The 25,574-nt window shown below is 49.3% G+C and overlaps 6 protein-coding genes across 6 annotated transcripts; 4 read left to right on the top strand and 2 right to left on the bottom strand.

Annotated features, from left to right (window-relative positions):
- Positions 1 to 2,077: 2,077 nt before the first annotated feature.
- On the top strand, positions 2,078 to 7,017 carry BO83DRAFT_402402 (LipA and NB-ARC domain protein; the record flags this gene model as incomplete). Its single annotated transcript, XM_025533524.1, has 5 exons — positions 2,078 to 2,383; positions 2,456 to 3,093; positions 3,166 to 3,240; positions 3,603 to 6,675; positions 6,763 to 7,017. 5 exons carry the CDS (start codon positions 2,078 to 2,080, stop codon positions 7,015 to 7,017), a joined length of 4,347 nt encoding a protein of 1,448 aa, XP_025384074.1.
- An 879-nt stretch (positions 7,018 to 7,896) lies between these two features.
- BO83DRAFT_430977 (uncharacterized protein) lies at positions 7,897 to 8,404 on the top strand (the record flags this gene model as incomplete). Its single annotated transcript, XM_025535554.1, has 2 exons — positions 7,897 to 8,107; positions 8,163 to 8,404. 2 exons carry the CDS (start codon positions 7,897 to 7,899, stop codon positions 8,402 to 8,404), a joined length of 453 nt encoding a protein of 150 aa, XP_025384073.1.
- Positions 8,405 to 8,920: 516 nt separating this feature from the next.
- Positions 8,921 to 10,715, top strand: BO83DRAFT_346197 (alpha/beta hydrolase). Its single transcript, XM_025528773.1, has 2 exons — positions 8,921 to 9,564; positions 9,627 to 10,715. Exons 1-2 carry the CDS (start codon positions 9,071 to 9,073, stop codon positions 10,606 to 10,608), a joined length of 1,476 nt encoding a protein of 491 aa, XP_025384072.1. The 5' UTR covers positions 8,921 to 9,070; the 3' UTR covers positions 10,609 to 10,715.
- A 4,724-nt stretch (positions 10,716 to 15,439) lies between these two features.
- On the bottom strand, positions 15,440 to 18,180 carry BO83DRAFT_381898 (uncharacterized protein). The gene has a single exon (XM_025532101.1). It carries the CDS (start codon positions 18,174 to 18,176, stop codon positions 15,549 to 15,551), a length of 2,628 nt encoding a protein of 875 aa, XP_025384071.1. The 5' UTR covers positions 18,177 to 18,180; the 3' UTR covers positions 15,440 to 15,548.
- Positions 18,181 to 18,914: 734 nt separating this feature from the next.
- atg11 (autophagy protein ATG11) lies at positions 18,915 to 23,336 on the bottom strand (the record flags this gene model as incomplete). The annotated part of the gene is made up of 4 exons (XM_025536281.1): positions 23,194 to 23,336; positions 22,970 to 23,075; positions 19,193 to 22,912; positions 18,915 to 19,106 (listed from the first exon to the last, which is right to left on the bottom strand). Exons 1-4 carry the CDS (start codon positions 23,259 to 23,261, stop codon positions 18,915 to 18,917), a joined length of 4,086 nt encoding a protein of 1,361 aa, XP_025384070.1. The 5' UTR covers positions 23,262 to 23,336.
- A 240-nt stretch (positions 23,337 to 23,576) lies between these two features.
- Positions 23,577 to 24,493, top strand: BO83DRAFT_322199 (centromere protein H; the record flags this gene model as incomplete). Its single annotated transcript, XM_025527885.1, has 3 exons — positions 23,577 to 23,754; positions 23,830 to 24,001; positions 24,118 to 24,493. 3 exons carry the CDS (start codon positions 23,577 to 23,579, stop codon positions 24,491 to 24,493), a joined length of 726 nt encoding a protein of 241 aa, XP_025384069.1.
- Between the last annotated feature and the right edge of the window lie 1,081 nt (positions 24,494 to 25,574).

Raw genomic sequence — 25,574 nt, 5'->3', positions numbered from 1 at the left:
CCAGTAGAATCAACAAGATTAGAAACAGAAAGAAGCAAAAGACCAAGTTACACCAAACCTCTGACTCACCTGGAACAAAATTCTTCTGGTCCATCTCGGATAAACATCCCAGGATAATGAATCCGCAGGCACGAACCATTCGTCATGGAAGTATGTACTCATCAACATAATCATTAATCCATCATCCATCAGCCAATCTAGCTACCTAGCTACCTAGTCTACAATAGGTTTGCCGATCGGGAAAGGAAAAGAAAACGTTGGACGGTTTGAACCCTGGATCCATCCGCGGCTGTTTTGGACCCGCTTTGATCCACTGGCAGCTTTCTTTTTATGCTTTGATTGTTGTATTATCTGAATTTGGGAGTAATATTGTGCTATTCAAGAATCATATGTACACTTACACTTGGGTAGACTACTCATGAAGGTGTTTATGAATAACACGTAGTAATACAAAATCCTAGCTAGCCCCAGGCAGCCGCGATCCGCGATTCACAGGAGCAACATCCTGAGGTCACAGCCTCGTACTTCAGATTGATTCCAATCCAGTTCGTATCGCATTAGAAATGAAGAAAGAGGCCACAGTAAGCATCTACTAAGTATAACTAAGCCACAACTAAATGTAGGTACATCATGTCGTAAGCAATTCATACATACATACATACATACATACATACATACACACCTGCAGCCCTGAGCACAGCACAGCCCTGCGCCGGGCAGCGCAGATCGACACTCAAATCCTCCGGGGCAGCAGCAGCAGCAGCAGCAGAGCAATCACTGTATTCAATTGATTAATGTCGCACCACACAACTCGCATAGGGCTCAGTAAGTGCATAATCCAGCCTGATGAACTACCTATTATAATCTAGTTCAAACTAGTTAAACGATTGTGAACTAGAAGTCATCCTTCTTGCCCAGGCGCGCTGCAGAAACTAAGTTTAGGACTAGGCCGTGTTCGGGGCGTCAGAGCTCACAGCCACTGCCAGGGGAAATGATGTTCCTTTCTTTGCCCGGGTGGGTTTTTGGTTGACTTTAGTAAACTTACTGTGGGTGGTACTTCTTGTATAGAGTAGATGAGTTGATGGATGGATGGATGGTTCTAGATTGTATGCGAGATGGGATGATAATATCATCTACGTTGCAGAAACGGGATGGAATGGGCTGGATTTGAAACCCTCTTTGACTCTTTTTGGCTGCTGATTTAATGGATGTTTAGGATATACAAAGTGATGGAATAGGATACACCAGTCAAGTCAGGATGCACAAGTTCCCCCGCGATCTGCAGGTGAGCTTCGATCTTCCTGGTCAGCGAGGCGGGCGGCATGACCTCTAGTTGGTCAGCCCCCCTGGTGTCCACGGGAACCTGGACTGCATCCTCCCGATACAGAATTAGAAAAAAAAAGAAGAAGTAGTAGTAGAAAGGATAATTGACTGATTTCAAGACGGAGAAAAAAAAAACAGAAATCCATTAATTGATTGAGTAATTAATTCACTCTGCTTATGGTTCCGGGCCTGCTGCTGCTGCCCTGCAGAACTACTAGAAGTAACTGCAGTACACTAAACTAAACAGTTTAAACCATAGGCACCCAGGCACCCCCTCCACCTTCAGTTTGCCCCAGTCATCTGCGGGCCTCATGCTCTCTCTTGTCTTTTGCACACTGTCTCGCGCCTTTGCCTACTTTGGCCCCCCCACTGCCGCCCACTCACTTTCTCTGCAAGTAATCCTCGTTGCCGCATAAATACCTTTCCTTCCAGCTGTTCTGTTAACTCTTCTTCTTCAGTGACTCAACTGACCTCTGGTCCTTCCCCCCTTTTCATCCTTCAAGCCACTCTTTCTTTTTATAATCTGTCTTCCTAGCTCCACCGGTTCGTCAGGACTATACAGAGATTCTTTCGCGCATGGTCGCAACAGACTCGATCTAGCCTTCCTGTTCAGGAATTATTGCTGCGTGGATGTAAGTAAAAGGCGTTACCCCACGCTCCGATTTCTGTTCTCTGTCTGGTTGTCTGGCTGACTCGCATCTCCATTTCATCGATATCAGTTACGGTCGACGTCCATTTGTGGGCAGTTCGAGCCATGTCGGACCTTGCCACGCGCGTGAAGCAGTACGGGTTGACTCAGGTCTACTGTAGCCCCGAAAAGCCTCTGGTTGACATCGTGTTTGTTCATGGACTGAACGGCCACCCCTACAACACCTGGGCCTCCAGTAATGGCACCTTTTGGCCTGCCGATCTTTTGCCCGAGATCCTTGGTCCAAACCGAGTAAGAATCCTGACTTATGGTTATAACGCGAATGTAACTGCCTTCACCGACGGCGCGTCGAAGGACAGAATCCATAACCATGCCGAAACTCTGGCGTCGGGTTTGGCGGCCAACCGAAATGTAAGTGGTCCCTCAAGATCTGCGTCCATGATTTGTCCTTCTTGGAGAAGGGTGACTAACTAACTTTCCTAGCTTCGAAGCTGTTCGGACAGACCGATCATCTTCGTCTGTCACTCGCTGGGTGGTCTCGTCGTCAAGCGCACACTGATATACTGCCGAAACGTGTCAAATGAAAAGATCGAGCACCTGCGATCCATCTATGTGTCCACCTACGGGATCCTGTTCCTAGGAACGCCGCATAACGGTTCGGACGTCGCCAAATGGGGCCTGCTACTGCAGAACATCTGTAGTGCTGTCATGCCGAAGAAGTTCATGGAGTCGTCTCCTCAGCTAGTCAAGGCTCTGAAGACCAACAACGAGACGCTCCAAAACATCAACAGCCTCTTCGCCGACATAACCAGCAGGTTCCACATTTACTTCTTTCACGAGACACTGTCGAGTGATGTCAAAGGGACTCGCGAGTTGATTGTGGACGAAAGTTCCGCCGCGCCCTATGCCGAAGGTGTCGAACGTATGGGCATCGAAGCCGACCACAGACACATGTGCAAGTTCGATGACGATAACTCTCCTGGCTTTGAAGCGGTTGCCGAGGCGCTGTTGCGGTACTCGCGCGATGCCCCGAACACTATCGCAGACCGCTGGGTTGAAGAGGACAAAACTCGTCGTGTTCAGAAGCAAACGAAGATTAGGGAGATATTTAGCCATGGCATGTAGAGCCCCCTTTTCCTCTTATGGCAAGCACTAACGGACGTAGAGCGTATCGAGCCGGAGCAGTTGGGGAGGAGCGTTCCAGATCTTCGCACAATTGGTAGGACACCTCTGCTTTCTGATCATTCATCTTCTGTCACACTGCGCGAGTATGAGATTGAGGAGCCCCCGGAGTCGTCAGTTCATCATAGCAAGCATATTTGACCGGTACTTCTCCGGTATGATTAGCGATTAATAGTGGAGGAACTGCCAGGAAAGCACAAAACCAGGCACAACACGTCATGTCCCCTTTTCAATAACCTTTGTGTTTCCGTTTTCTTATTCTTGTCCCGCTCTGCTTGATTTATTGCAGATTCTCTCAGACGGATGAAGATTCATGAATGCTGCCTTTTATGTTGTTATATCGGCTTCCTGTACTTTAGTGTTGCTTTCCTATCAACAAATTGTCAAGTCTGATAAGGCTGACTCTTTCCTGCTTAGGTAGTTCTGAACCTGCCCTCCCGGCCGAGAGAAGAAGATCCCTTGTGTCTGATCTCGGTGATAGTATCAACTTGTCCCTATCACAGACCCTCCCAAAGGACCCTTTGTTCGTGGTGCCTCCCGGCTTTCACCCAAACGCAAGCTTTGTGGGTATGAAGGCACATCTTGATCAATTGCACACCAGGCTGTACAAAGCCAAAAAGAGAGCAGAGCGGCTCGTGGCTGTACTCATCTGCGGAGGCCCCGGGACAGGCAAGTCGCATCTTGCACGCCAGTATGTCTGGACTCATAGAGCCTTCTATCCTGGCGGAGTCTTCTGGGTCGACGCAAAGTCCCGCCAGTCAACCTACAAATGCTTCTGGGACATCGCACAGGCTGCCGCACTCAACGAAGGAGAGGTATTCGAATATCCAGACACCAATACCTCTCAGAAATATGTCGACTCGGTGCGAAACTGGCTGCAAACTCGGGAGGAATGGCTTCTGGTGTTCGATGGTGTAAGCTTCGGTCAAGACAGCGATCTCAACAACTTCAGACAATTCTTGCCGTTCAATAAGATGTGCAGCATCATTTACACATCTGTCGATAAGACCCTGAGGAAAAAGCAGCGCCTGTATGAGCCGTTTTGCCTCTCAGTCAAGCCCCTAGAGGTCACGGAAGCCTGCAAACTACTCTTCGAAGACCTTGGCATCAGGAAGCCCACCAAGGGGCAAATCAAGAAAGCCACCGAGCTTGTTGAGTATTATGAATGCCTTCCTCTGGCAATACATGCCATCAGTCATCGGCTCGCAGCAACATCGAAGCCAATAGAGAGATATCACATCAACTCTCATTTAACCGACGAGAAGCTAGCAGAGCCTTTCCTAAGCATCATGCATGACCTTTATCGTACGGAGCACTTTGAAGCACTGAACCTGATCAACCTTGTTTCGTTCTTCAGCCATCATGTCCCCGTCGGCCTTATCACACTCGGAATCTCCGCACTCAGCAGATGGAACGTTAATATCCTGACAAGCAGTAGAACCGGTGAGAAAGGTGATATCGACACGACTCTTGGGGTTCTTATTAGATACGGACTGATTGAGAGGGTGTCGGACGCGTATGCACTGCACGCGAAAGCTCTCTCGCCACAGCTTGAGAAAGATAATGTTCTAGACATGAAGTCCGTGGCCCCTGACTTATCAGAGTCGCAGACTGAAAGTAGCCAAGATGCATTCTTTTCGGTTTATCAGAATTCAGGCGCGGGCACGATCGATATGATCAAGACCCACAGTGTTGTCCAAGGTTTCTGCAGAGATGAGCTCAGGATCATGGACCGGGAAGAGAAGCGATGCAATACACAGGCGGGAACGTCTGACGCTGGTTTCTATGACTCGTGGATAGTTGTCGCTGCTCATGTCCTTTGCACATCGTACGAAAGTGCAAAGGCCCGAATGGACCGTATTGATGACTGTGGACTCGTCAAAGACTACCGGGAATATGAGACTCATGCTTTCAGGTTGATCGAAAACTGGCCCAAAAGGACCCAGAACGAGCCGGCAGTACTGTGCGAAGCTCGCAAGAATCTAAAGCAGGTCATCAGGAGTATTGCCACCGAAATTGAGAGAATCTCGCCCAGTTCCTCGCAAGAATCGGTCCGCAAACAGAGATCAGTCTTTGATCGATCAAGCAGCTCTTCGTCGTCAGTGCCTGAATCAGCAGCCGAGGAGGGACGATGGGACTGGAGTGACATGACGCCTCCGAAAGTAGAGTCGCCGCAGGAAATCCCAGGATCTCAGCAACGCTTCAACCTCAAGCCATTTCTGCCCCATATCTTCAGGGAATCCAGCCTAGACAGAGACAATGGATACGAGAGTGACAGGGAAAGCACCAATGCCCCAGTCCGGGCCTCACCAGCACTTTCACAACTGAGTCATCAAGCAGAGACGCCCAAGTCATCACTAACGTCCAGTTCTTCGCCGCCTATTGACGACCATGGTTGGCACATGGTGGTAAAGAAGCATTCAAAAACTAAGATCAGAAAGGACGAAAGATCAGTGCAGCGGCCGAAATTTCCCCGTAACATCAAGGGTTCCCAGCTGGCAGCTCCAGTCTTGAAAATATTTCCTGTCGAAGGGAGAAGTGCTTCAAGCAGCACGTTGGGTAAAAGTCGGAGAAGCTCTTTTGCATCCGCGTCGGAGGCACTCACAGCTGTGCAGAACTCCAGTCCTCCCCACTCTCACGAGGATATCACAGCCATCACGAAGCGAGGGACCGGCCGATCATCTTTGAACAAAGAGAATGCTCCAACTTATGCTACAGTAGCAGCCAGACATACTCAGGATGGAGAATTGAACTCAAAGAAACGATCATCGTCGACCCCGGGAGGCAATAGTAGACCGGTGCTTCTGTCACTGCAGAACAAATCATCTGGCGAGTCGCTGCAGAGCCGTTCTAGCAATGCACATCCATCACCACTTTCAGCGGAGTTCAAACCTGATCGTATGACCCAGTCAACCTACAGTGAGCCTGATCAAGGTTACTTGCAACATCGACTCAATGCCATGGATCTGGGGATAGCGCAGGAGTCTCAGTACCGAAATCGTCACTTGTCCACTGTACGACCAATAGCACCTCCGGTGGGGGACATGTCTGCCAGTACACCGTCTATTCTGACATATATCCCTCCGCCCCCTCCACTGCCATTTGAAGGGAACATCGAGGTTACGGTACCACGACGTATGGGTGTGGCCCAACCAAGCTCCATGGGACCATCACCGAGTCCAGCGAGGCCAGTCGCCCACCCATCTGCATTCATGCCAGGAATATCACCTCCGAGCTCTCTAGCTACCGAACCGCTTGTTGGGTACTCCTCAGAACCCGCTCCGGAGCCGATGACGCGAAACCAATCTTCACAGTCACAGCAGTCCTGGTCAACCGAGCCGGTTCGGTATCCGCCGCGCTTCTCTCCACTCCCAGCTACAACACCGGCGCAGTCTGTCATAGCCAGTGGTGTTCCGCATGTTGTGCCGCCATCGCACACGGTATCCGGGACAGGAAGCTGGGTCGCGGATATGTCACAACAGGGCCAACCACCACCAGCGGTCAATTCTCGTCAGCCGGAGGTAGCTTACGCTGCACAGGCACAAATTCGACCCATCAATACACTAGATGGCCACGTCGCTGCCATGGACCCTTTATGGCCGGCAGAGCCCGCTTCGACACTGCATTTCGGGGCCCACCGGGTGGATGTGCGTGACGCCCGGCAGCGGCTGGGTGGGCGTGTTCACTATCCCACACATCTGCCATCAGCAATTCCAGGGTATCCCATGTACCACCCGAACTTGTCCGGGCCATTGATCCCGCATGAGATGGCAATTCCAGTGGCGGATTCTCATGGACTGCGAGCGCGGAGCGGCAGCTCACCCCCTCGCCCTGACTTTGACCGATTTAGCATGATTCAATGATCGATGAGACGAAAAGTGATCTCTGTGAGTAAATTATCAAAACCACATACAATCATACAGATGTTGTTAAAGAGACGGAAAAGGAAAGTTATAGAAAAGAAAAGGCAAAAAATAAGTTTGGAATGAAAGTGACGAACCGTGATGATGATGATGATGTGACGGATTAATTAGGAGACAGCACAAGCACCTGGAGTTTCGGGTTTTCTGTTCGAGTTTTATGGCCATGCATTTCTGGAGCAGGAGATAGGAAGAGAAGTGATAGCATTTAGAGGTGTTGGTAGAAGAAGGATATCACCATACAGGAGGGAGCATTGCATTGGCGTTTGTTAGTGTTAATCGGATAACGCGACTGAACATCTGAATCTCTCTCTGTGCCTTTCATTAATTTTTCTTATTGTTTTATGTGATTTGTGAGAAGACTGACCAGTCCATCAGCATGCTCTTGCATGAGATAGTACCCGCTGGCTGTTGCGCCGCGTTGAGATCTGTGAGCGCAACAGCCAGCGGGTCACCGACCAGGGGAAGGATGCACTAGAGGACGATCGCGACGGTATCCGGACTGGGTTTGTGGTGGTGGATCGGGCGGGAACCAAAGCGCGCCTTGGTCACCATCAACGCTAATCCCAATCAGGACTTGCAGTGACAGCCCATCGACGTAAGAGATACATAATAACCAGGCCGCCTTTGGTGATGACGTCTTTGAGCAGCTCGACCAGCTATAAAAATTCTCGATGCCAGCATCATTTCGATAGCTTTTTGGCTATTCGAACATTGGTTACCACATCAGTCTATTCGACCACTACATTCTAAATCATCGACTTCTGACGTCTATATCATCCGACCCTCAATCCCATCAATTTGAAAACCTTACGATCCACCATGTCTTTCCTCGCCCGCATTGCTCCCGCTGCTCGCACAGCTTCGCTGTCTCTCCGACCTACCACTACTCCCGCTCTCTCCGTCGGTGCCACCCGCTCGATCTCCGCCACTGCCCGTCGAGACAAGGGACCCATCGATGCCACCAAGGAAACCCTGAAGAAGGCTGACCGCAAGGTTTCGGATGCCGCTGTGAAGGGCATTGAAGTGGGAGGTATGTATACTATCCGACCCCATTATTCAGGATCCCCGCTCATCATGATGTGCAGAAAACGCCGCCGAGAAGGTCAAGGGCACCGTTAGCAGCACCGCCTCTGAGGCCAAGGCCAAGACCGACGAACTGTCTGGTGAAGCATCCCAAGTGGCCGGCCAGGGCAAGGGCAAGGCTGAAGAGACACTCGGTACTGCTAAGGGCAAGGCACAGGAAGCTGCTGGAGAGGTCAAGGGCAAAGCACAGGAAGCCGCCGGAGAGGTCAAGGGCAAGGCCAAGGAAACTGCTGGACGGTTTTAGACAAGGCCCCAGATGGAGACACTTAACATACACTTGAACGACCTGCATGAAATGACCCAGATGGGGATCAACAATTCTGTACTATTATAGTCTTAGTTAATGCATTGGAATTACGATCCATAAGCAAGGAGTGGGGTGTTTTTCTCGCCTAACGAATCGCTTAGTGTTTATTAGTAGAACGGGCGGCAGATTACGTGCGCCACCCGACCGGAATCTGGGGTTTTGAAGGTTATTTTCTACTTCCGCATTCCATGGTCCGGAAGAAGATCAGTAGAGCCTTGGGATAAACTATCTAGTAACAGAAACAGTAGAATCAGTCTAGCATGTATTTCCTTCATCATTTTCAACGGCAACGGAACCGTTGGTGCCCGTGCTGTGCCTGCGTCATGCGGACCCATCGTCTCCCTCGCTTTGTTGAGCCGAGGCTTTTCTGGGTCTGTCGGAGGTTGCTGCCCTTTTCGGCTCTCAATTTATGCCACTTTTGCCCCCTTATCTTTTTTTCTTTCTTTTCCACATCTACAACCTAGTTTCTCGTTCGACTTTCTCTTTCCGTCGGGGATTGGACTCTCCGTTATTTGCTTTTTATTTACATAATTTTCTTTGGCGAGTCGGTCTTCATCCTTGCTTATTCTGCGTTCTTCATTTCGCAAGTTATAGTTCGCCATCATGAGCAAACTAGACAACCCCCTCGGCCTGTTGGCGGCAATTCTCGTGCGAGTTCCCCTCATTTTCAAAACCATTCTCCTACATGCCATTCGTATGTCGCCAGTCACGGGGAAACAAGACCTGCGCACCGAGTTGACTGTCGCCATCATTCGCTCATTTCTCGGTTTCAGGTCGCCCGTCGGCAAGCAGCAAAGAGATAGCATGCGCGACCCAGGCATTAAGGGTCCCATGTGGGTGTCCAAGGTGACATTTCCCAAGCCAGAAGAGGATGTCCAGAATGCGGTTATCAAAGCCATTGAAGATTTGAAGAAAGGCGACGAAACTTATTATATCCCTGGAGTAATCCCGCTTGAGGCAGAGTGGACGGGGTATCGGAGTGGCGTGCACAAGAATGCGCCGCAGCCGGATATCTCGGAAGAAGCCAAGTATGAGGAGCTGAAGAAGGAGACGAAGGAGGATATGGTGATTTTGTATCTCCATGGAGGAGCGTATTTGTAAGCTGCCCTCAATGCTGTCTGGGAGGATTGTCTTGAATACTGACGTTTTGGATGTGAAGCCTTTTCGATCCGTGCACCCATCGTCCGCTCGTCGCTCAGCTGTCGAAACGAACTGGTGCCCGTGTTCTATCGGTGCGCTACCGTCTTGCGCCTCAGAATCCGTTTCCTGCTGCTCTCGTTGACGCCCTTACTGCATACCTTGCGCTCGTCTCCCCGCCTCCGGGCTCTCTCCACGAGCCCGTCGCGCCGAACAAGATCATCGTCTCCGGTGATTCAGCCGGAGGAAACCTTTGTCTCGTCCTGCTCCAAACGCTCCTCACACTCCGTCGCGTCTGTCCTACCGTCCGCTTTCATGGACGTGATGTCCCTATCGAACTTCCCGCCGGCCTAGCTATCAGCTCTCCCTGGTGCGACATCACTCGCTCTATGCCATCCGTCCACCACAACTCGGTCTACGACTTCCTGAGTCCTCCCACCCAGGATCCTGAAACAGCCTACCGCCCACTTGCTGTGCCTGAAGACGACGTCTGGCCTGTCAAGCCACCCCGTGTGGACCTCTACACGAACGCCAGCGCCCTTTTGCACCCACTCGTCAGCCCGGTGGCCGGCCGCGATGAGATTTGGAAAGGCGCACCGCCAGTGTTCATCTCCATGGGCGAGGAAGGTCTTACAGATGAGGGACTTGTTGTCGCCCGCAAAATGCACCGGGTTGGCGTCCCTGTGATTGTCGAGCAATTCGAGGGTATGCCGCATGTTTTCGGACAGGTCTTCTTGGGGACGCCTTCGTCTCGTCGCTTCTTGGACGGCACGGCGCAGTTCTGTCTTGATGTTATGGCTGGAAAGATTACTGCGGCTACCCCTACTCCGGCGAAGATTACCTTTATTGGGTACAAGTTGCAGTCGGTTCGTGAGGTTCCGCTTGAAACAGCTGTTCCTTTGACGGATGAAGAGGTGGATGCGGTCTTGGAGAAGGGCAAGCAATGGCGGTTGGAGGGGGAGAAACTCCTGGAACGGGAGTGGGTGGAGAAGGCGAAGCTATAATACTGATGAATGGGCTATATCATCATGAACTTGGCATTTGAGGATTGATTTGCTATACCCTGCTTGTTTATCAACTTGGTTGCTGTATATATATGCTTTTTAGTCCGATGTACATGCATACGATGGTACATAGAATTCTTTATTTTTGGCACCGTATTATTTATTCAACAGAACTTGAGAAGCACACAAGTAGAACCCTTCTCAGATTTAGTCCATTCTGGTCGGAAGTATCAGAATGGTTTTACAAGACACCCTTCTGTTTCTTTGCGGCAATCAAACCCCCAATTTGAAAATTCTAATCAGAGGACCTAATCAGTACCGATCACTCCCCTTGAAGATACAATCTCGAGGATTCTATAAAATTACGCCGGCCATTAAAAAACTCAATAGAATATATAGACAACGCCTGCTTCCAAATCATTTCCCGTGGCTGCTCCATTTTTTGAAGATAGACATCTTAAATGCCCAATAAGCTTTCCTAAGTATCTCAGCCGGGATATTGTAATTAAAAATGGCTGTTAGACGAGTATGGATCTAATGTAAACTTCAGTGCGGTGTAAATGACTGCGTCCTTGACCCAGACATCGCGGTCAGTGTCAACCAGAAAACCTCTGCTAGATGGATCTGCTCGAATTGCTGTGATTAGTGTGGTGAATGGATGGATGATTCTTGGGCGTCCGATGCCGCATTCGACTTGTATAGTTTTAAGTCCCTCAAATAGACATGAAGGGGCCGCCTTTATGATCAGAATTGCGGAGATGATGATCTTGGCCAGATGGACGAGATGAAGGGGGACTTTCGGTGTCCCGAGTCCCAAATGTTTCCAGGGCCAGAAACTTATTATTGTCAGCTTTCATCCCTTGTAGTACTCGAATAGCTTTTGGTGGAACCTCGCGAAGGTGAGAAAGTATACTTGTACACAAGCTTCAGCCCTATGGCTCCTTTCACCCCTGCTGCGTATAAATATGACATGTCTGGACTGCCTCGTCGCACTTTGATCCCCAGCAACACGGTGATATAATGTATCCCATCTATTATCGACTGATGGCGTGGGTTATGAACAGACAACCTGCTTCGGAGTTATTGTCTACATCATATTAATGCGAAAGAGTATCAATATGATGATGGTGCGCACACTTCTGTCTTTATGTAAATGATAAAGAGATTGCCGAGCTAGTCACACAACAACATCCAAGATGAGCCATGATGGCATACATCCTGTTGCAAGATTTAATGGGCTGGTAGTATCTTATGTTTGCCCTATTGATAGTAGAACTGTTCATTTTGTTCGATAAGGTAGAGAAAGCAAAGTGACTAGTGCCCTTTGAACAAGCCTTGTTTATATGCATCTTAGCAGAGGGAAATAAACAAGGTGCCTTTCTTTCCATGGTACTCGCAACCCATGCCCACGAGCTCTGCCAACTCTGTTTCACAGTCTGCTCTGGGTGCTTCATGAAGATGAAGGAACCTACCGCGAAGACATCTTGAGTGCTTCTTCTAGCAAGGCAGCCATTTGGCATGATAGATGAGAACAGAGTTGTGGTTCAAGCCACATAAACCGTTCTAAGTCTAATTGGTCTGTACTGTGCTTTATTGAATATGATGAATGGTGTAACGATTGATGGATTGTGGGAAATTCATGCAATAAATCTCAAGGAGTGTAGTTAGTGGACGTGGTGGTAATTTCTACATTAACTAGCAGAAGTAACAATATTGGCGACACTAGATGTAGTGGTGGTGATGACACTGCTCGTTAGATTTGCCTTTTCAGTCTGGCACGCACTGATAGTTGATGTGCATCAAAACGGAATGCCCTAAATCTAGAAGTGTGCTTTCGATCTCTGTAAGCTGTCCGAGGAAACGAAAGGAGAAGACAAAGAATTGTCCACAAGGGACTTGGTCTGTCTATGTATCATCCTGCATCCATCTCGGCTACAGAAGCCTGAACAGCAAAGCCCCGATGTTGTTTGTTTTTACAGCTAAACTGGAGCGAAGTTTGCTGGTTATTGACGATTGAGTCTTATTGACATCTCCTTCCTATTTCTCGAAGTTGACAAAGAGCTATGGCAGTAATCTAGATATCTGGTCGTGCACTTATTTGACATACTTTGACGACTAGGCTGATTAGCGTAAAGTTCTGAAACAACTTATGCCAACGATAGGGCGAACGGCCGAAATCCTACTAGCAAGGATATAATATGGTCTTTTGGTCACCCCAGCATAGTAATATCGACAGTAGAGTGAAAAAGAACGGACAATATAGAACGGATCGTATGCTGCGTAAGGACAGTTATTGTCTCGTTTATATTATCCTCCTTCGAAGGTAAAAACCTAAATATCTGTAATAGACCAGCCCAAAAAAAGCCAGCATATATTACCAGTTAGCCATGGTAGAGGCACTTGTCAGAGCTGGAATCCTATATGGGAGAATCGCAGCCCTATAATGAGGAAAAATCGACGAATCGCTCAATGATTCGACATTGACCATCTGTGGTTGCCAACCTTTCCCGATTCAAAGGCGACAAACTTTATCGGATCGTGTGAGGTATGCAGCTTATACACAGACATATATCTGGTCGGAAGATGTCTTTGTTCTTGTTCTGTAGTCACCGTATTATAACTTGACCTTGAATGCCTCAGTGATCCTTAGAAGACTCTCTGCCCATTTGATCCATTAAGTGTGGCGGAGCAACAATCAGTATCGGATGCCCTATCAAAAATATCTTCTGTGTGTTTCTTAGCCCAGTCCCAGTCTTTTTCCAGAATGATAGAATCTCTGCACGGAGTCAGCTGTTACGTTCTAGTAGCGCGCCCAGTGACAGGCCTTGGGGTAGGTATCTTGATGAATCAGTTGATGGTAACCGACTGCCAGAACTAAAGGATGCTGCGGTGGTACATACCCTTTGATTCTGGAGGGATGGTCAGGGCCTTGGTTGAGAAGCCATTCAAATGCTTCCCTATTATTGTCAACCTGGGTACTCCGGCGTATCAAGCCGCCATTTGATCCTTTCCAGCCGGTTAAAGTCCCCTATGCTATGTTTGATTAGGTTGTTGGAGTCAGCCCTAATCTTGAAACCCTCATCTTATATGCTAGCGAATCAAACAAATCGTTCTGGAGAAGTCTAGTTGGATCCACCCTGGGTGACTTGGCTTCTTCAACTTTGAGGGTCGGGAACCCGAGAGTGACTGTACATGCTCAAGACAAGAACCTAATGTGCCAGAATAAACTGGCACGTATGAGAAATCCAGGTTTGGTACAGAGTTGAGGACATCCTCCTTGTCTCCTAGCCATTTATTTGTTTCCTGCAATCGGAGAAACCCCCAGCAGGGCTTTGAACTCGTAAGATTTCAACCTCAGTGCAGCGGTTGTAGCATTAGAAGTGATGCTGGAATAAAATGAGCGACTTGTAATGGATATGTGGCTTTGGTCTCGGAAGTTAGATTCTTTCTGTTGGATTCATTATCCATGCTATGAACGTGCATTGAGGTCTTTCATCATTAGCAGAATCAATGCATCAAAACATGCATTCCACAAATGGGATATGCTCATCAAAGTCGGTGAAAGACACCTTATTTTCCTGTCTAGGTCTTCTGATTTCTGAGGGTAAGTAGGCGTCCTGTGACAAGAGTTGATGCGGTCTCGTCCTATGCCAGGTTTAACCCGAGTAAGCTCCTGCTTGCATTGTAATCGAGCATAAACGTCTAATTCCCAGTCAGTCTTTTAAAAAAGTATTTCTAATGACTAGCCAAGATATCAGTGAGCCACGCATGGTTCTCTTTCTTGATAACCGAGACGGTCGTATTTTGAAGCCCGCTTGCGCTTGCGTTTTCCCTTGTCCGGCCCCTGGGCTATATCCGATCTTTCTCCGTCGACCGGGAGGTATCTGAACTAAAGTTCTTCTGAATGTGACAGCGTCAAGCGTCTATAAGAGCTACCTAACCCCATTCTGAAAGGACTTGAGACCCTAGACTTCATTCCACCGTATATTTCGGTTTTGCGAGAGTGTAAAACTGTGCCGAGAGATTGTCCCATATTAAGAGCGGATCTTCCACGCAGGCAGCATGCCTTAGCTCCCACTGCTCAGTTCAGATACGCTTATTTAGCCTGTATTATTTATCCGAGAAAGCACACCCCCATGGAGCTGGAGGAGGTTGAGTCGATGTAACGAGGCTTTTAAGCATGATTAACGGCGATACATATTGCGCTTTCGATGCTTTTATATACCGAGGAATACCACGTGGGGGTTTTTCGTCGATACCTCAGAGAGTTTCTCATAGCAGGTTCATGTTCGTATGATGAGTTAGGGTTGAATTGTGCTATAGCTCTGAAGGGTGGGCTTTTGGCTGGCTATAGTGTTAGTTTTATAGTATATTGTGGGGTATTGGCTATTCAGATGTCTTCGGTATCTAATTAAATCTATGGAAAAGCACCAGATATGTCTTTGATGTATCTTGATCTTGAGGTAATTTGACCTCTTCGTGTCATGGAGAGGTATTCTGGTTGAGTAGAAGGGGGTGGTTGGATAGGATTGGGAGGCAAGAAGATGGAGGAAGTTGAAAGGGCTTTTTATATCAAGGACCCGTCTATCACTTGTATGATATGTGAATTAGGATATTTGCGCTATCACTCCTTCTATTCCCCAATTTCCGGCAAAATTCACATCAGTACTATGAAGAATATACTGCAAATGCAAGGAGGCATTAAATGCCGCATTTAGCAATGCACTAACTGCGAAGAGCTAGCCGCGGCTCCTTGCAGATCGCGATAACCTTAGATAAGAGTGGGTTTGCACATAAATCAGTAGTAGAAGATGAACTAATATATTTGGTGCTTATAATCAATACTCCATTATCCACCTAGGTATAGATCCCGTCCACCGTTTGTAGTAACGCCAGTAACATCCCAAACGCCTTAACCAGTCTGAAGACAAACCAAACTCCTAAATATATTCATCATCATCCATAGATCCATCGTCATCCCACGAGGATGCTCGGCCAGGCATATCCTCAACTTCCACCTTTAACTCAGGAACTGCTTGTGGAACAATCGGCTGTTCTTTTCCAGGCCACAACTTCGGCGGGGAGAAGAAGCCTCGAGACGTAGCTTCTGCCGTTGGGATATTGATCGTACGACCATGTATGCGGATCTCGCCGGTCAAATTGACCGGAATAGGCTCTTCTTCCACGTACCCGTCCCAGAAGCCCAGCATCTGTGCAATAAGCCTAGACAAGGCAATAGCAAGAGTCCAAAGAGGGGTGAATATCGAAGACAAGTGAAGCCAGCGCCAGAGCATTGTCGGTATCACGTACGGGAAACGGGGAGCATCCGGGAGGAGGCAGTTGCCCTGGCAGGTTTCTGAGATCGAAGGGTGGCAGTAGAAATCGCACATGGTCGATTCAGAGTAGAACCACAAGAGCAGGATCAGAGAGCACCATCCTAGACGCGTAAGATGTATGCGTCCGGAAACAGGGCTTCGTCTCCATAGCCGTGGAAGGGTTACCAACGCGTAAACACGACCATCACTCTCCCCGTTACAATTTTCGCAGATGTGATGCTTGCTTCGTTTGCCCTTCGGGGGAGAAGGGATTGTGGCAAGCGTGTCCGCATCTCGCGATACTTGGACCTCCAAACCGTCCAACCCTGTTTTGACCTTTTGAATGTTGTCCGCTAGCGACTTCAACTTCTCATTTAGCCGGTCCAAGTCCACCGTTTCTTTATCCCCGGAACTAGCAAGTTCCAGCTTCTTCAATATTTCTTTCTCGTATGCAGCATCGTCCTCGTCCTCGGTCTTTAGCTCACCAGGCTGCCCGTCGATGATGTCCTGAAGTGATTCAATCGTATCGTCACCGACATCTAGTGATTCTTTGTGGTCCTTGTAATCCTTCAGCACTGTCTCGAGAGCACTCTTTGGCAGATCCGGTTTGACCAGCGGTGCTCTGTCCTTGGACTTCGCCTTTCCACTCGACTTCCCCGACTGATCCTGCTCAGCTTTCTTCTCGGGTTTCTCCTGAGCCGGTTTGTCCACAATTTCCCGCTCCTTCTCCTTTTCTCTCTCCTTTTCCAACCGTTCCTTTTCTTCCCTCTGCTGCTCCTCCTTTTGTCTCTTCTCTTTCAGTCTCTGTTCCCTATCTTGTTGCTCCTTCCGTTTCTTCTCTTCCTGCTCCTCTCTCTCTCTTTCCTCCCTTAAGCGTCTTTCTTCGAATTCGTGTGATTGTGAAGCTTGCCGAGTATGCGAAGGCACCAACGACGACTCAAACCTTTCATTCCTCGGAGGTGATGGTGCTATATCCCGAGAGGGATGCTCCGGGAGCTCGTTGACCCGTTCCACCCGTTCAGTTACCGGAGTATCGATCCATGCCCCCGTCACCACAGGCGTCTTGTCGTAGATACGTCGCTCGGGATATTTCTGAGCCTCCGGGGTTTTGAGTTCGTTCCGTTGGCCTGGAGATTCTGTTCTCGATAGTTTCCGAAGTAAATCCTGCGAGTCTCTCTTCGTTGGGCTTCGCTTCGTGAAAGTTGAATTCTTGTAGACCACAATAGGCGTATTTGGTATTGGATCACCATCAGTCAACTTGTCCGCTTTTTGTTCGGAGAGCTTGTTCTGCGCATCGGATAATGGGATCCTGTTGTATCTGTTTGACGGGCGTCCGGCTGGCGTGGTGCTCTCGACATTGGTCGGTTCCGTATGGTTGATGTGCGAGTCTCTGTCAAACTTGAGCCTTGGGGGTGATGTCTCCTTCGCCCTCACCGCAGGGTTTTCTGGAAGCTCTGTGCGCCGTGTCATTTTCCTCAACCAGTCACGGCGATGAGCTGCCCGGCTTCCCCAGTTCGATGGGAGGTTTAGAGAGGGTCTCAATCCATCGTTTTCTTCCTCTTCCAAATATTGCTGTTCTTCCTCTTCCTCGCGCCGTTGCAGGTTCTCCGATGTGAGAGGGTTTGGCGTCCCTGCGTTGCTCAGCACAGGCGACCGGCTGGATGTGGCCCGTCTCAACCGCTTTTCGTCTTCGACATGGTCGACTAATTTTCGGCGGAGGCCGTCGTCCGAAATCTCATTCAAAAAATCCGCATCAGCTGCCGCAAACAGATCGTCTCCCCTCAGTCGCGATGCTGATGATGAGCGTCTGCTGCGACTGTCATGCAACGAAATGTTGAAGTCTTCATCGTCCGGGTCGAGGTCAGCCAGGCTCCCCGCATCATCGATTTGCCGATATGCCTCCGCTAACTCATTCGGTGGGTTTGAATCGGGGGACGTAAAGTTGAAACTCTGTCTTCTGTTCCGATTTGGGGTGCCGTGGGTGTATGCGGCGGCTTCGTGATCCGCCATCTTGTGTAGACGCGAAGTGTAATTGAAAGCGGCACGGATTGATCCAGTTTGGCTGAAGTTCCGCCGATGCTGTCGGCTATTGTAGTCTTGGTAGGTATTAGGTACAAATGACGCGTCAAAATTATCCGTGAGACGAGTATGGCGAGCTCGTCCAAAGGGGGAGAGTTGCTGGTCCTGGGGGTATTCGCGGTTGCGACGCGCCAACGCCCCTCGGTCGCTCCTGCGCTCGGGGGTAGCAGGCATGATGAGAGACAGGATCGGCCAATCCGCTCCTTGCGACTAACACAAAGAAGCCAGGGGCAGATGGTGGGCAAGGAATGCAGTGAATAAGGAGCTCGCAAGATCAACGCTCCCCAGCAACAGAGCAACAAGCGCAACGACGAGCTCCGCCCGCGGTACCGCTGCGTTGCCTGATCGGGTTAGCCGGATACTGGCGTCATTCCAGTAATTCTTCCACTTTGGCTTCAACGTCTCCCTATTCAGCTTATAAACTAGCTTTATATGCCGTCCATTCAAGTGGCAGTGTCTTAGCATCTAACTTCTAGATTATTCCCTATGCTAATACTCATTCTACAAGATCCCGGGCAATACCAGGCGTTGTCGGCGCTTTATGAATGGGTGCCAGATGGTAAATTGTATATCAATCTGTTTTATAATCCACGTAGTGTCCTAGGAATAAAGAGGCTAAAAATATGCACATCTAATCCTGGACTTAACAATATTTCGCTTGATAATACTCAAAATAGCCGAATGCGAACGGCACGACACAATGAACGAAAAGAGTAACTTCATACGAGTATAAGGAGCGAATGAGACATAAGGCAAATTATTCATATCTCCGGGTATCATTCAGGCAGCCATGCCTGATCCATCTCTTCATACTAATATGTGTCAACCAATTCAACCATTTGGGTCCTTTGAATCATGTATCGTGATAGTTGCATGATATTCCTATTACAGGGCATGCCGGATACCCTATGCTCAACGACCACTCCCACCACTCTCCAGAAGATAATCAACGGACCAGAGTCTCTCCCAGGGCCGGTATCTGGGAGTCGAGCGGCGGGCCGAGTGCATAGATGAAGCGTCGAGGTTATCAACACGCCGGGATGAAGGTGACACTCTACCCTCGGAGATTGCACGTTGGTGGCCCTTGTAAATTCGTTCCGTGCCCTATTGACGGTCCGTCAGCTCCGTTCAGGAGAGAAAGAAAATTCGGGCCGCGGTTTTCACGGGCCCTGAGGAGGGTTGCGGCGAACCTCATCGGGTTTCGGAGCTGCCTCCCGTGAGTGTAAGCTGGCAGCAGTGTCTTGTTCAGCTAGTCTTGCTAGGTCTGTTGTCGATTCGTTGCCGCGTTGTGAAGGAGTTGAGGAATGCCCTTTCTTAGAATTGGAACTATTCCGTCGGCTGTCTAAGCTCTTGGTCAACGTTTTGGCAATGTTCCCACCAACTGATGTGCGTTTCATGCGAATGCTGCCTTTGGCGTCTACGTGTGCTGGTGCAACGGTGCTCTTTCCTAGGCCCGGAGTCGCTGGGGCGCCTGGTTTTTCTTCCGTAGCGTCTAAAAGATACCAGCGGAGACCATCAGACAGCTCGAACGGGTTCTCATCATCAAGTGAGGTGCCATCGCTGACTTCGCCAATGGAACGGCGGTCAGGATTGGCACCGTTCATCGACTTCGAGAGATCGACAACGCGTTCTTCGATCTTGGTAATTCGGGCAAGCAGCCAGTCCCGGGTTTGGAGTTTGTGTGCATCTTGCTCGCGTAGAAAATAGTGCGGTGCGCCAACGTTGAATGCAGCCCATGACCGGATGGCTTGGTTGCGGGTGGGCAAGAATAGTGCAAGATCCCCTTCCTTGAAGGACCGATAGGCGATTTTATCATGGGCTTCGCTTTGAACCCGATGGTACTTGTCTCGGTATCCACGGGCTTCTTTCTGCCATTTGCGAGCAAGAACTTCAATATCCTTCACACGCTTGACAACCGCGTCGCCGAAGATGTCCACATCGAATTGATATAAGGATTCCACAAAAGCCATGAACTTGTCTGTTTCTTCTTCCTTGCTATCGGCATGCATCCAATCGAGGAGGCTTGCGTCCGGTCGCACAGACACCACTCCCGACTGGCTAAGACTGTCACCGGTGCTAGAGAGTGCATTGACCTTGGATGACCTCTGGACAACTATGTCACCCTCTTGACGAACGATAGTGAATCCTAGTTGTTCCAGCATGTGCTCCAGCTTCTCCACTTGTGCGAAAAGCTGCTTTGATAACTCCTGGAACCTGACTCCGCAAGTCTCGAACCGTACAGTAGCTTGCTGCTCCGCCTCGGACATTGCTTCAACCTTCTTCTTCCAGGTAGTAACTTCTTCCTCAGATTGACGAGCCAATGTCTCAACCTCAGCTAGCCTCTGGGCCAGATTGGTTAACTTCCGTTCTTCTTCGGTAACACGCTCCCGCAGAGCATCGGATCCGGTCTCGCCCGCAGCAAACTGTGACTGTAAAGCGATGAGCTTTGATCGCTCATCCTCCAACTCTGAGGTCACAATGCTCAGCTTTGATTTTCCTTCAGCCACTTCGTTGTGAGCTCGGGAAAGTTCTGTCTCTCGTGAGGCCACAGTCTTTCTCAAATCCTCCATTTCAGACTCTATCTGACTCAGACGTTCTTCGAGCACCTTGCTTTCCGCTGAAGCTTTTGCAGCACTTTCCTCCGCATTCTTGGCATGAATTGTCAGCCCCTCGGAGAGAACCTCAATTGCTTTGATGATATTCGGAAATTCGGTGGGAACAGAGCCACCGGGAGACAGGTTAAGAAAAGCGACCTGCAAAGCGTGTTTGTTATCGTTTTCTTTCCTTTCATTCTCGGCCACCTGGTTTTCCAGCTCTTCAATACGGGCCCGGAGGGTTTCTCCTGCGCCCTTCTCCAATTGCAACTGTCCAATCGTTTCATTTGCTTTCCTCATTTCCTCTTCAGCTCGGGCATGGACATCTTGTAATTCCATTTCGAGATGATGTATGCGCTCATCAGCGTCCTGTTTCTCGTGTTCGCGACTGTCGAGATTTCTGTCCACCTCTTCTTCTAGCTCCTCAGTCCGGATCCGAAGCCTCTTTAATTCACTCTCCAGGAATCTGCGCTCGTCATCAAACTCACGTTGCCGCGCTTCGAGATTGCCAATGAGATCTTTCTTCGTTGACTGGGCTTCTTGTATCTTGTCAGTATTGGACTGCCGCTCGGCATGTGCCTCCTTTTGAAGTCGTTGCACCGTGTCTCGCTCAGCCGCTAACTCGGCCTCCAGGCGAGTGATGCGCTGTACGAGTGCTTTTTCCTCTGGAGCTTGATTTGCAGACATCCGCCTCGAAGAGACCGAAGATCTCCTCGAAAGTGAGTCAGGGTGAGGCGACGCCGGTGAGCTGGGAAAATCAAGTGAAAAGTTGCCGCTGGAGGGTCGACTCATGTGACTTTGACGATGAAGAAGATCCTCTAACTTTCGAATACGGCTCTCAGAGCCTTTCAACCTATCTTCAAGCTTGACTTTCTCATCTTTTAGACTTCTGACCATATCGTCACTGCGCAGTAAAAGCGAACTTCGGCTCAAGTCAAAGAGACTTCCCTGTTTGAAAGCTTTTGCTCTGCGACGCTGCATCCGTGTCGGAGCATCAAGCTCTTTGAAGCGCTGCATCAGTTCCTGAGCGTGATTTTCCATGTCAGGTTTATTTTTCAGGTCTTCGATATACGACTCAACCTCCTTCCTACTAACGGTAGGCCATTCCTGCTCCTGACCCCGTAGATTTACTTCGATGCCCGGGGTCGTGGCATCGGAGATAGATATAAAATCCGCCATGTTTTTGAGCCATTTCTTCCTTCGACGCTGCTCCTCTTCCCGGAATACAGACATTTCTTCCGCCAAAGTCAGTGAGTCGTTCTTCATTTTATCGTTGAACTCGCGCCGTCGCACAGCCTCGATCAGAACCGACCCATAGATCATAGGCATATGGAAGACCGTGTAAATGACGTCAAATGCTTCGCTTTGCAGGGGAAGGCTGTTGATCTGAGGTAGAGTTTCGGCGAGCCGATACTCGATAGAAGAAATAAGTCGCATATGACTCGAGGAAGCTTTCACTGCCGCATTATATCGTCTCACGGCTTCTTCCTGGCCAGCCTGTATTTCGTTGCTAACATCCAATAGCGACGGTAGAAGGTCCTTTGTATGGCTGAGAGCGAGCCTAGAAACGTTCGCCAATGTCTTCGAATTATTAGGCAAGGCCAGAACATGCTCGTAGTCGGATTGTATCTTATTTGAAATTGTTTCCATTTCTTGTAAAAGTCCATCCACGGGCTCAACACTTGTAGGAAAGGCTTCATCGATCAGGCGTTGGGTATCTGTAGCAATCTCACTAACATTTTTCTCGATAGTGCTAACTTGGTGAGCAAAGCGCGCAAGTATCTCTGGGGCTTCCGAGCCAGCCCTCTGTACCTCCGCTGTATCCACGTAGTCTTGAAGTGTACCCATCGCTTGGCCTCTGCCTTTCGTCGGTGTTGACGGACGGCCCAGGAAGGGGAAGTCCTTGCGAGCTGGAATGCTATCTAGAGTTGAAAGTGCCCTCTTCCATCCATTGAGTGCTGCTTGCTGTTGACTTAGAAGCTCATTGGCGAAGGACTGGGCCTCTTGAAATTTGTGTTCTAGAGTACCGACGTGGGTTTTGAGGTTCTCGAGCGCTACACTTGCAGCTCGGTTGATGATATCAGTGCGCTCGTTGTGTTCATGTATCTGCTTTTCCGCTGACTCGCACCGCTCTGTGAGGTTCGCTGCCCACGTCCTCCTTGCTAGATAGAGATTCCTCCATGCTTGTAGGTCGTTCTGGTTTGTGAGGGTATCGGGCGGGTCATCGACGTGCAGTGGATGTGGCGGGGGTAGCTCCGAGATCTGAACGCTGTTGGGATCGCTGACGTATTTTCTGTCATAGACAAAGATTTCGCTCTGTTTATTGATGGATTCAGCACAAACTTCTTGCTTGAGTGTCCGACGTGACCATACCTCCGTGGCAAGCGTCTTGACGTTTTTCCCACGAGCAGTCATTAAGATCTGCCGTTGAGGCGGGATCGAAGTCTTCGGGGCCACCCATGATCGTACTGCATCCGGACTGAGAGAAAGTCGATGATATTAGCTAGCGTCCACCGGGGGTAAGAGAGGGAGATGATAGGAACGGTCGGGCCGGGCTCAAGGGGCGGTGATGGGAAAGCAGGGCGAAGGGGGCATACGAGGCAAAGGACGCTGTATCGGTAACAAAATGCTCACCGGTGTGAGCTATGTAGATGTGCAGAGACATCCCCTCCTCACAAGACGAGCAATAAAGCTCCAAAGTTGACTGGAGAGGAATGCGGGAGGGGAGATGATAAGGTAGTCATATAGTGCAAGTAAGTAAGTAGTGAGGCTGCACAGGCATCCAGGCCCAAAGAGCTCCCCCGGTCTAGGCTGCGTTTGGTCGGTTTGGTGTCTGATATCGCGCCGGAACCGCCCACCGCATCCCGGGATCCCCACCGCCCTACCGCTAAAGGTCGGGAACCAGCAATCCATGATCCATTCATGCTGGGCTTTTCCAATCACACGATCATTTCCCCGACTTGCCACGAGGTCGCGTTCTATGACATCTGAAAAGGTCCGTCCCCTGCCTCACCTGAACCCAGGTGAGGTGTCGTTGTTGGACCTCGCGACCGACGACCCTCGCGATACCGTAACCTTGTCCGAGAAAGAGGCCCTGATCCTGCAGCTTTATCGGCAGATCCAGGAACAGCAATTGGAGAAAGCGCTACTAGAACAAGGTCGGTGTCCATGTTGCTGGAGCAACAAATTATTATCTGTATTCGATCTAGAATTAATTCATATGCCTGATACAGACACGGATTTGCTATCTGGGGACAATGCTGAAGAGCAACTAGCTGTCGCCGAGCGTGAGCTTCTGGAAGCTAGGGCGACTTATACAGTCAGGAGGAAAGCCGTTGGCACGGTTCTTATGACTGATCCCATCCTCAAGGCTGTTCATCTGAAAGCGTCGACGCCAGCTGAACAGTAAGTTTACTAATCGTCTTCTGCATACATTTCTCTTACATCATTGCACCTTTTGCATTTACGTGCTGCTTTTCCTATTTTTGGAGCGCTTCAATTATCTTCTCCTTACTTACCAGAAACAGGGCTCTCCTACGGGTCATTAATCGTCGTGATATGCTATCTTTAGCGCATGAAAACCTGAATACTGCACACAGTGCAACTCTTCGAAGGCTTTCCAGCCTGGAGGTGGAAAATTCACAGATCCACCGGCAAAACCAAGAGCTAGTCCGTGAGCTGTTGGCTCTTACGGAAGATGATGAATCATGGAGAGAGAATTTGGAAGACGCGGAGCTCAAGGCCCAGCTAGATCAGCTAGATGCGGACCGCAGGAAAAGCAAAGCTAAATGGGAGACTATGAAAAACATCGCAAGCGGGATGGTTGTCGGTAGTGGAATGAACTGGGCTGAAGACGAGAGGCTCACGGCTCTGGTACTTGACGAATCTGATGATTGATGTAGCGAGTTGGTGTATTGCAGTTACTTGGATAGGCGTTATTATGAGATATACCCTTTATACAAATTATAGTCGATATGAAGATGTTATGCTGTCTCCCTCACTCTTTGAGGGTAAATTAAGTTTGTGATTGATCGAATCCTCACCTTCCCCAATGTCGCGGAGACATGCAGGAAAGCTTAGTAATCGGCACAACACCAGGGTAAGCTGAAAATCTGAAAATCACGACTGCGATCACTTCCTCAGCCGGGATGAAGGAAAGGTAGTGCGACCCACGTGACATCATGGCCCACCCGGGCAAAGGCAAACAGTGTTCGTCATACCGTGTCCACAGAGCTTACTGACAAAGTCTAGGATTTGGGAAACAGACGGAAAAAATCAACAAGCCAGTCCGAAAGAAGCTGCAACCCTTGCAGTAGACAAAGGGGGGATGACAGCCGGAAATCAACAACGGCGCTTACGCATGTATGCCATCTGTGTTTACCCTCGAACGCCGACCAGGCAAAGAGAGTGCATGTGAGCATATGAGCGCTCCGTGAGGGGAGGGTAGCCAGACCAAAGAGGAGCCGGTGTTTCCACCGAGAACCAAATAACAGCGTCAACGACCCCCTCACCATTATTAAGAATACATTGCAGCTTACAATACAGAGAGTAATCGGCAGGTATCAGTAGAAGGATGGTTGTGTCCGATCATTACAGGATCCAGTATTTTGCCGGTAACTTTTCGCTGGTGCTCTTAGTGACGGGAATGCGGTGGCATTTACGAAGTCGCATCAGCAGCACCTCCCTTTGGGCGAACAATCTATGCAGACCTTTGCAATAAATCATTACGATCGTCTATTTTATGTCTGGGACTAGCAATAGTCAACAAGCAAACATGTCGCAACACTTTTTGTATCTTGTTTCTATCCTTCACGGTGGAGAACATTTGTCAGTGTTGAGTTACAGCCTACTTTGTACTTAATGATAACAGACACAACTTGACCTACGGCAGATACCTACGGGAGTAGGGCCCAAAATCATGGGTATTCCCTGCGCAGATAGCCTGGGGTGAGCCACTGAAGAAGTCCGTGAATTTGGG

This window comes from Aspergillus eucalypticola (assembly GCF_003184535.1).
Source record: "Aspergillus eucalypticola CBS 122712 chromosome Unknown BO83scaffold_30, whole genome shotgun sequence".
In the NCBI taxonomy this organism is placed as follows: Eukaryota; Fungi; Ascomycota; class Eurotiomycetes; order Eurotiales; family Aspergillaceae; genus Aspergillus; species Aspergillus eucalypticola.
This window is presented reverse-complemented; position numbering and strand designations above follow the sequence as displayed.